Consider the following 9901-nt stretch of genomic DNA (forward strand, 5'->3'; position numbering starts at 1 on the left):
TTCCAGTTTTCCGGCCAAATTGACTTTGTTAGAAGTTTTGGGTGATCTGGCCGGAAAACTGAAATTCGGCGAACTCGCCGGGGAGGGAAAGTGGTCGGGGACGCTGCTGGAATCTGCTGGGGTGGAGGCGCGCCCTCGCCGGCGCCGTATGGTGGCGAACGGAGGGACGTTCGCACTTTAAGGCTGTGCAGATGTCCGTATCTGAAACAGATTGTGTATATATACCCGATCAGAGGCGAACGTCCGCAGTTCAAGCCACGTGGTGTTGCCTAATGGTCCTCCTCACCTATGAGATGGTAACATGTGGAACTTTTTTGACAACTCACATCAAGATGAATTCATTATGTTTTCAACTGCAGTAAAACAAATTCAATAAAAAAAAAAAAAAAACTAGCACTAAAACAAACCTATTAACTATCGTCGTTAAGTGGTAATGACGTCGTCTTATTTGTTGATAAGAACTTAACTCATTTCCCTAATTGCTAAAAGAATTCTAACCATATTCTCTACCTTATACCAAAACAGTCATAGACGTGCATGGCAGTTCTTAAATACATTAACGAAAAGAGAATATTAATAGAGGACATCATCAAATAGCATAACCACTATCCCTGAACACCTGAACAATATATGCTCGCTTAATAGAGGACGCACTTATTGGCACTAACCAAAAAAAATGAAATGTAACCATACATAAACATAGGCCATCTGATACAACCATCTCAGAGAAACTTCAGACCAAATAAAAGAATGTCAGAACAACCGTGAAACAGTTTGTTTTGGAAAATGCAACCCCCTTGACCATTCATTATTCATCTAAATAATATGTTGTGTAACCAAACCAACTCGAATCAATAATATACACGGGAGGCCAATTTTGCCTTGAGGTTGAGCAACCAAATGTACTTCTGAATCATTTTCAAAATTTGAAACTTTGGAACTTTAAAGTAGAATTGCTATGTTTTATTCGGGAGCCCTTCTAGTGAGGACTCTTAAGTTGAGTACTTGGTGAGGACTTTTCGGTTTATGGTTTAAAAGACCTATTTTTCGATCACATCTTGGCATCTCATCCGTTTAGTTTTTAGATCTATATGTGTAGATCAACTCTACAAATTTTCAGCCAAATCGGTGACCATTAAGATAACAAACTAGATCAAATTAATGAACGAACCAAATATGTCAAACATGAACCGTTTAAGTTCATAATTGGTAAATCACACTTATGAATGTCTTAACGATTTTCAATATGGCTGACAATTTGCAGAAATGATCTACTCATAAATACCTATAAACTGAACGGTCAAGATGTGGATATAAGATCGAAAGGTGGGATAAGCCGAAAAATCCGCACCAAGTCCTCAACTTAAGAGTCCTCACTAGAAGGGCTCCCTGTTTTATTCCATCAATTGGAGTTGAGTCTCGACAAAAAATTTAAGTTAAAAAAAATAAAATTAAAAAATTAAAATCATGCATTGGAGATAGCCTTAAGCAGAGACCCACCACAAAACCCACTAGAAATAACAGCAACCGATGAATACCAGATCAAGCATCTTCAAACTGGTTGTAGCCATCAATATGATAGAGGTAACACTCGATCAAGATCCTTTTGAAAAGGTTTGATACAAGCACTTTGATTACAAGGTTCAAATGTCCTGTCTACACATAAGTTCATGTCTACATACAGATAATACAAGTTCAACGTTACCCATTGTAAGATATATGTTGGTTCATATGAATGTCCTTTTTCATCTTATTTGTCTGTTTCTTTTGCATTTCTCTTTTCTAGTTTACACAACCTTACGAGCAAAATTATCCCGGGAACAAAAAACCAAAATATTGCATCTCAGCATCTCCAAAACCTTTAAAATTGATAGGTATTCCCCTAACATAAGTAGGATTAGATTTCAAATCCTCGGAACTTTTATGATTACAATTGTGAATTTTCTTGTCACGGGGATCTGACTAGAATTTATTTTCTTCAACAGGCATGGCATTTCTTATGGAAATTGGTACTACAATTGTTACAAAGCTAGTTGAGTACACGGTTGAGCCAGTTATACGCCAAGTGGGTTATGTAATCTGCTACAAAAACAACCTCAAAGAACTACAGACTCGAGTTGGTGACTTGGGTGATGTCAGAGAAAGCGTGAAGCATGCTGTTGACACAGAGGAAAGAAAAGGTAAAAAGATTGAAACAGGAGTCCAGAACTGGATGATTGAAGTAGTTCGGCTGACTAAGGAAGCAGATGACTTGAGAGCTAAACACCTCGCACAGGCCAAGTGTTTAATCGGCTTTTGTCCTAATATAAAGCTTCGTCATCATCTGAGCAGGAAATCAACAAAATTGGTTCTAGAGGTGGCCGAGCTTTATGAGAAGAAGAAGAATTTTGATAATATTGCATATGTAGCTCCCCCCGAAGTGGTGTGTATCCAAGATTATGAGGCGTTTGATTCAAGGACTTCAACTGCAAAGGCTGTAATCAACGAACTGAGAAATTCTAATACCTTCATGATTGGGGTGTACGGTATTGGGGGTGTTGGAAAGACAACACTTGTCAAAGAAGTTTATAATCAATTAGCTACAAGTGGTGAGAAGCTGTTTGATGAGGTAGTTATGGTACTCGATCTGAAACAGAATCCCAGCATCGAACGAATTCAGAAAGCAGTTGCTGAGGAGTTAGGCCTCGAGCTTCCTGAAAATGGGACCCTAGCTGGAAGAGCAAGTCTAATAAGTACCAGGATTAAAGACAAGAAGTCTCTTATGATCCTAGATGATGTATGGGAGTGCATTAATTTGGAAGATGTGGGTCTTCGTCGTACGGAAACTCTTAAAATACTTTTGACTTCACGAAGCAAACTAGTATTGTCTTCAGAAATGGGTACGGAGAAAGAGTTTCCTCTCGAAGTTTTAGACAAAGTTGAGACTTGGAGTTTGTTTCAGACGACGGTGGGTGATATCGTCAAAAATCCCAAAATAGAAACTATAGCCACCCAAATTGCTGAGAAGTGTGGAGGTTTGCCACTTTTGATTGTCACTGTTGCAAGATCTCTGAGAAGAAGTTCATTACATGAGTGGAAAGATACTTTCAGACGCCTAAAAAGGTTGGATGGAAAAGGATTGACAGAGAAAACATACTCTGCTATTGAGTGGAGTTACAATCAATTGGGTGATGAAGAGCTTAAATCATTGTTCCTGCTGTGCGGACTTATTTTGTATGGGCATTCGAATATCATACATATCATTGATCTGTTTAAATACAGCATGGGTCTGGGGTTGTTAAAGAACGTGAATACATTAGAAGAAGCACGGAGCGCGTTGTATTCTCTACTTGGAAAACTTAAAGATTCTTGTCTATTGCTAGATGGTGATGATAATACGAAATGCAGAATGCATGATCTTGTAGGCGATGTTGCTAATCGGATCATGGTCAGGGACAATCATATCATATCATCCACACATGAAGATGAGTCGAAACATTGGCCAAATAAGGACTTTCTTCAAAAATGCACGGCAATATCTTTTCCTTTCACGGTTATGCCCAGTCTTCCTGAAGTTTTGGAATGTCCAGAACTCGAAATGTTTATTTTGTGGAGCAAGGATGTTACATTGGAAATTCCATGCAACATTTTTGAAAAGATGCAAAAACTCAAAGTACTTGATTTAACCAAATTGAGTTTCTTGCCTTCACTGCCTCCATCTCTAGAGTTCCTGAAGAGTCTTCAAACATTGGCCTTAGATCATTGCAAATTGGGAGATCTAGCTCTACTCGGACAACTTGGGAGCTTAGAGTTTCTTAGTTTTATTGGATCTGATTTCAAGCAGTTGCCCAGAGAAATAGGTCAATTGACTTGTCTACGATTGTTGGATTTGAGTGACTGCTCTAAACTCGAACTTATTTCACCTAATGTTTTATCAAGCTTGACAAGGTTAGAAGAGTTGAGAATGGGAAACAGTTTCAACAGATGGGAGGCTGAAGGGGTCATCAGTACTGAAAGAAGTAATGCAAGCCTTGAGGAGCTAAAGCACTTGCATCAGCTAACTGCATTACAACTACATATCCCAGATGATGTTAGTCTTCCACCAGATTTGTTCACCACTAAGTTGGAGATATTCCAAATATGTATCGGTTCTGCGTGGAAATGGGCTGATGTCGATGAAACCCTCAATGCACTAAAACTCAAATTTACCGCTAGCAATGGACTGGACCGAGGTTTGAAAATGCTACTGAAGAGAACTGAAGACTTGTATTTGGAGGGTACGGAAGGTGTTGATAGTAATATGTTATCTGAATTAGGTACCGAAGGTTTAAAGCAACTAAAACATCTTCATGTTCAAAGCATTTCTGGTTTTGCCTACATCATCAATGGCAAGGTACACCGTTTGTAAATTGTCGCATTTTTTATTGGATTTTGGGTTTTTATCTAATTTTCTCTTTTTGAATAGAAGATTTCTTCTCCTACATTTATAGTCGTTCTTTTAAATTTCACATGATTCACATCCCAGGCACATAGCATTTTATTACTAAACACAGCACAATACCTTCTCCCGCGTACCCACAATTCATGTAAACACAGAATGTAGGTTAAGATTGATCACTCATTGTCTCATTCTAAGCCACTATAAAGCCCAAAATTTCCAATTTGATTTGTAGTATGTTTGTTTTGGGCATTCAGTTATACTGAGAGTTTTTACTGTTCTACTTCTACCAATTTGGTTTCATTGTGATTTCATAAACATGATCGAATTGTGCAATGTGTACAGGTGGGATTTCCCAACTTAACATGGTTGGAGGTGAGTGGACTTAATGATTTAAGATTCTTTTTATCATCTTCAACAGCTAGAAGTCTTGCACAGCTCAAACATCTTCAGATATCGGGATGTCAAATCATGGAAGCAATAGTATCAACACAAACATCTGATGACGAAGTTGCAGAGAAACTGTTCCGCCAGCTACAAGATTTGGAGCTCAAAGACCTTCCAACGCTCACTAAATTCTGCTCAAGAAATTATACTGAATTTTCAAATATATACTCTGGGAGATCGCAGTTAAATGATTGTATCATAAGAAATACAATTTGTGAAGAAATTGAAGAGATAGACGCAACTGCAAACCTTGACAATGTGATTCAACACTTTCTTTTTGATAATAAGGTGAAAATTCCTATCTCATTTTTGCTGATATGTTGACACATTTTCTTTCCCATTTTATATCCAGTATTCTGGATAAGTTAGTTACATGTTGTTAAGAGACAATGTCCATTATTAAGATGAATATCGTGGTGTATATGCAGGTAGAGTTTCCAAACTTGAAGAAGCTATCTATTGATGGCCTTCCAAAGTTGACTACAATATGGGACAATCAATTTTCTCTAGACAGTTCAAACAATCTAGAGACAATAGATATTGATAGGTGCAACAGTTTGAAAAGTATATTTCCACCCTCAGTGGTGAGAAATCTTCGACAGTTGAGGAGTCTGAAAGTGCAGAATTGTGGGGTTGAAGAAATCATTTCAAAAGAAGACGGTGTACTGGTAGCACCTACGTTTGTTTTTTCAAAACTATCATATGCGACATTTCGGAATTTGCCCAAACTCAAGAGTTTCTATCCAGGATTGCATGATTGCAAATGGCCGTCACTTAAAAATTTGACAGTGTATGATTGCACTCAAGTGCATATATTTGCAGATCGTATGCGTGCGTTGAATAATCTCTACACCCAAGATAAACAATCTCTGTTTTTACTCGAGAAGGTAACAATACTATTACATAATTCCTCTTCATGCCAGTATTTATACAAGTATATAAATTAAATTCTCCATTCAAATTTGAAGTTTGATGCTCTACTTAAAGTATTTACTGATCATAAGTGACCAGATATTATGGAATTGATTTTTCAGGATTCGTTCCCCAACTTGGAAGTTTTAGGCTTGGACGTAATGGAGAATTGGGATAGTCCGCCACTCCACTCTTGTAGGAACCTCAAAAGTCTTATTACTTATGCAAACACCAACACATCATTGAATTCCCTGGAGAAATTACTTGGTCTTGAAAAAGTCAATAGAGAAGAAATACATGCAGCTGCAGATGGGACCTTCCGGCATTTAAGAGAGTTGCACCTTTACGGGATGCGGAAGCTGATGAATCTTGGAGATGATAGTTTCGGACCAGCAAGCCTATATTTTCCAAAAGTGGAAATTCTGAAGCTACAAGAGTGTGACATCATAAAGAATTTAAGATCATCTGCAATATCCTTCATCTATCTAACAACTCTGCAAGTGATTCGTTGTAAGGGATTGAAATACTTAATATCTTTCTCCATGGCCAAAAGTTTGATGCAACTCACAAAACTAGAAGTTCGTGATTGTGAAGAAATGATAGAAATAGTTGCCAGCAGTGGAAATGATGATGCAAGAAATGAGATTGAATTCAAGATGTTGAAACATTTGGAACTGTCTGCTCTACCTAGTCTGAGAGGCTTTTGCTCCGGAACTCACACTGTCAAATTCCCGTCCTTGGAAAATTTATGGATGACTGGTTGCACTCAACTGGAGGGATTCATCTTTGACCCTACAGATCAAAGTACACTTGGCAACGATATCGAAGACGCCAACTCAAATGAAAAAATTGACACTGGAGTAGTGCAACGATTCCTTTTGAACAACAAGGTTAAATAACTAATCGTATATCTGTTTATATCATATCTTTATAGTTTCTCTAATAGTTGTATAAAAATATATATTTTTGCACAGGTTGAACTACCGAGGTTGATGAGCTTGTCACTCGAGGGTCTAACAAAGTTGACCGCAATATGGCACAATCAACTATCTGATAACTCTTTTGACGGTGAAAATCTAAACTCGGTAGTAATTGATTCTTGTAAGAGCTTGAAATATATATTTCCAGCGACCGTGGCCAAAAGACTTCAGAGGTTAAGCAAGTTGACAGTGAACGAGAGTGGGGTGGAGGAAATCATTGCAATCGAAGAAGAACCACAAACAATACCATTGTTTATTTTCTCAAAAGTCACCTGTGTGAATTTCACAGAACTGCCCAATCTTACAAGTTTCTATCCGGCCATGCATGCTTCCAGTTGGCCAGCCCTTCAAGAGTTGGCGGTTGTTGGATGTTACAAAGTGGAGATTATGGCTGAGGCACTTGCTAGCTTTCAAGAGAAATATGAGTCAAGCCTGTCCACTCCAACTAAACAAACTCTCTTTTCGATTGAGAAGGTAAGGTTCCTTCTACACTTTCTCTTTACATATATTTTGTTGCAACAATGGTTCCGTTCTTTCTACCCCACCAGTGACCCATGAGTAAATTTTTTTCTATCAGTATAGGAAATTTTAAATGTACACTTTGCAAAACTATCCGACCACCATTGACAATATCTCTTACTCTATTTTATACCAAAAAAAAAAAAATACTCTTACTCTATTTCCGTTGTTTTTATCAATTTTAGGATTCTTTCCCCAGCTTGGAAGACTTGACACTATGCAGCATGGAGAGTTGGAATGGTCCACTACCAGTCCACATCTTTAGAAAACTAAAGTCCCTTGTGGTTTGTTGTCCACAGTCCAAGTCAGTTGTTTTCCTTGACAAATTACTCGACGAAGGAAACTCTAGTACTACTACTAGTATTAGGGAAAGAGATGATGCAGTTCAGAACGGGACCCTTCCAAATTTAAGAAAGCTGCAACTTTGGAAAATGGGCAACCTGATGCATCTTGGAGAGGATAACTCACAATCATCCCCCCGCATCCCAAATTTTCCAAACCTGGAAATTCTAGACGTGCAGGGTTGTCACAGCTTAAGGAATCTGAGATCATCCACAAAATCCTTCGACAATCTAACAACTTTGCAAGTAAGTGTTTGCAACGGGTTGGAGTACTTGATAACATACTCCATGGCCAACAGCTTAACGCAACTCACAACATTGGAAGTCGAGGACTGCCCAAGACTGGTGCAAATAGTGGGAAGCAATAAAGACCACGATTCAAGAAATGAGATTACATTCAGAAGGTTGAAACATCTGAAACTATCTGCTCTACCCAGATTGCAAAGCTTTTGTTCCGGAAATTGGCTTGCTAAACTCCCGTCCTTGGAAACTTCAACCATGAGCAACCGCCTCAAATTGAAGATTTTCGCAGCTGACGACCAATCGTTACAGCTAACAATCGAAGAGGAAGACACAGATGTTGATTACTACGGTAAGTTTCTGATTCCCCAAACATGCTTAATGACTTTATGTATTGTGTTTCCCCGGAAACCTTATCTTGGAATTTTGTATATGAAATGTTGATTTCCAGTGGCGAGGTACCCTGCTGAGGAATGAGGATAGTACTGATTTCGTATCTTAACCATATTTCACTGTAAGCAGTCTATGCGAACCATATTACACATTAGAATTTCCTGCTTGCTTCTACCTCCAAATTTTTAATTGTTCTGACAAAATTCCTTACACCACCTTACAGACTCCACTACTCCACCTTGCTTCCATTGCTCGTATCTTATGATCTGACTGCAGTGGTAGATTGTACACCAAAGTGTGTGCATTCGTGGCCGGGTTAAAATTAACTTATGGCATGGGCTATGCGCACCAAGTGTAAGAAAATGATTGTGTGGGGAATTTGTTGCATTTCAATTCTTATGCTTCTATTGCTTTACATGTGTATTAGTTTCTTTCTACTTGCCAATAAAGGAAGAACCAACAACATGACAGAAGAGAACAGAGTGATTCATATTGGAGCTCTCCCCATTGTTGTGTAACCGAGAGCTATGGAGCTTATTTTTGTTTTTCTTTCAGCTTAATATGTTACTGTAATTGCTGATCTGGGAATCTTCATTTGTTAGCTGCATTTGCACTTTGTCTTTTTGCTTAATTGACTGTTAATGAGGCTTCTAGAAAGAAGGAAGAATAAGTTTGGATTCAGTGTCTCGGTGATTTTACTTGCATGTAATCCTGTTGTTCAATAGTGAAACTCCATACTTCCTAGTGTAGGTCAATTTTGACCTAACCATGCCAACAATTTTCTTGTGTTTGTGTATTACTTGTTTGTCAAGTAAGGAAATATTACGAATCATGCTTATGGTGACTAAATAAGCCATGAATGCTGAATAGGTTTTACACAAGCTAATACTATAGGGATAAACATACTACAACGATTAGAGTAACAAACCTAACAACATGCACCAAACTATGCGACCGTGTCGAGCACACAACATCCAAAACAACTCAAACAAAAGCAATTCAATAAAAACATAAACAGGAACCAAGAACTCACGTGTTCTTAATCGTCAGGACCTCCTCCATTTGCCTCCCCTTCACCCATTCCATAGCTGAAACAAGAAATCATTACACAAATAACAGATTACACAAATAAACAACACCAAAGCTATCAATTCAAAACCAATTAACTAATTCACAACGAAACTAAACAATTAACAGTTTTTCAATCGTCACGAAATTCCAGGTATCTAAATCAATTCGGAAACACTAACCGACTGAAGATGAGGCGATGGCGGATCCACAGCCAAAGGTCTTGAAGACGGCGTCAGTAATCTTCCCCTGCTCGTCGACCTTAATCTGGAGCTTCATGATGTCACCACAGGCGGGAGCGCCGACGAGTCCGGTACCAACGGAGGGGTCGTTTTGTCGAGAGAGCCGACGTTGCGGGGGTTGTCGTAGTGGTCCACCACCCTCTCGTGGTAGAAACGCGCGGCGCAGCCATCACCGCCGGCAACTGGGCCTCGCGGGAGCCCTGGAGGAGCCTCTTCGATACCAGCCTCAACATCTTTTAGGGTTTCGGAGAAAGTTTCAGGTGGATTGGATTGGATTGGAGGTTTTGATAGAAAGCTGGAGAAGATGGTGATGAAAATTTTAGGGATTGAGATGGAGAAGGG

At 38.9% G+C, this 9901-nt stretch overlaps 2 protein-coding genes and 1 pseudogene across 3 annotated transcripts in view; 2 read left to right on the plus strand and 1 right to left on the minus strand.

Moving 5' to 3' along the window:
• Positions 1-6106, plus strand: part of LOC101295527 (disease resistance protein At4g27190-like) — a 13592-nt gene extending 7486 nt beyond the window's left edge. The window contains exons 4-8 of the mRNA XM_004300853.1: positions 1986-4372; positions 4763-5152; positions 5293-5751; positions 5899-6054; positions 6086-6106. Coding sequence (XP_004300901.1) covers positions 1988-4372; positions 4763-5152; positions 5293-5751; positions 5899-6054; positions 6086-6106 — 3411 coding nt within the window. The 5' untranslated portion in view covers positions 1986-1987. The remainder of the gene's footprint in view (positions 1-1985; positions 4373-4762; positions 5153-5292; positions 5752-5898; positions 6055-6085) is intronic.
• Positions 6063-8963, plus strand: LOC101303123. Its single transcript, XM_004298901.1, has 5 exons — positions 6063-6666; positions 6751-7230; positions 7461-8208; positions 8308-8370; positions 8473-8963. The coding sequence occupies exons 1-4, from the start codon at positions 6127-6129 to the stop codon at positions 8331-8333; spliced, it is 1794 nt and encodes a 597-aa protein (XP_004298949.1). The 5' UTR covers positions 6063-6126; the 3' UTR covers positions 8334-8370; positions 8473-8963.
• Positions 8830-9901, minus strand: LOC101303421 (annotated as a pseudogene). Its single transcript, XR_184612.1, has 2 exons — positions 9500-9901; positions 8830-9337 (listed from the first exon to the last, which is right to left on the minus strand). The product of XR_184612.1 is annotated as an iron-sulfur cluster assembly enzyme ISCU, mitochondrial-like (transcript).

The sequence above is a fragment of the Fragaria vesca genome, linkage group LG5 (assembly GCF_000184155.1).
Source record: "Fragaria vesca subsp. vesca linkage group LG5, FraVesHawaii_1.0, whole genome shotgun sequence".
Taxonomy (NCBI): Eukaryota; Viridiplantae; Streptophyta; class Magnoliopsida; order Rosales; family Rosaceae; genus Fragaria; species Fragaria vesca.

What these genes read in the sequence shown, in the direction of transcription:
- LOC101303123 (XM_004298901.1), top strand. Translation starts at nt 6,127, where the DNA reads ATGCGGAAGCTGATGAATCTTGGAGATGATAGTTTCGGACCAGCAAGC. An exon ending in GATTCCTTTTGAACAACAAG is followed by an intron (nt 6,667 to 6,750) that starts GTTAAATAACTA and finishes ATTTTTGCACAG; the next exon opens with GTTGAACTACCGAGGTTGAT. An exon ending in CACAGATGTTGATTACTACG is followed by an intron (nt 8,209 to 8,307) that starts GTAAGTTTCTGA and finishes GTTGATTTCCAG; the next exon opens with TGGCGAGGTACCCTGCTGAG.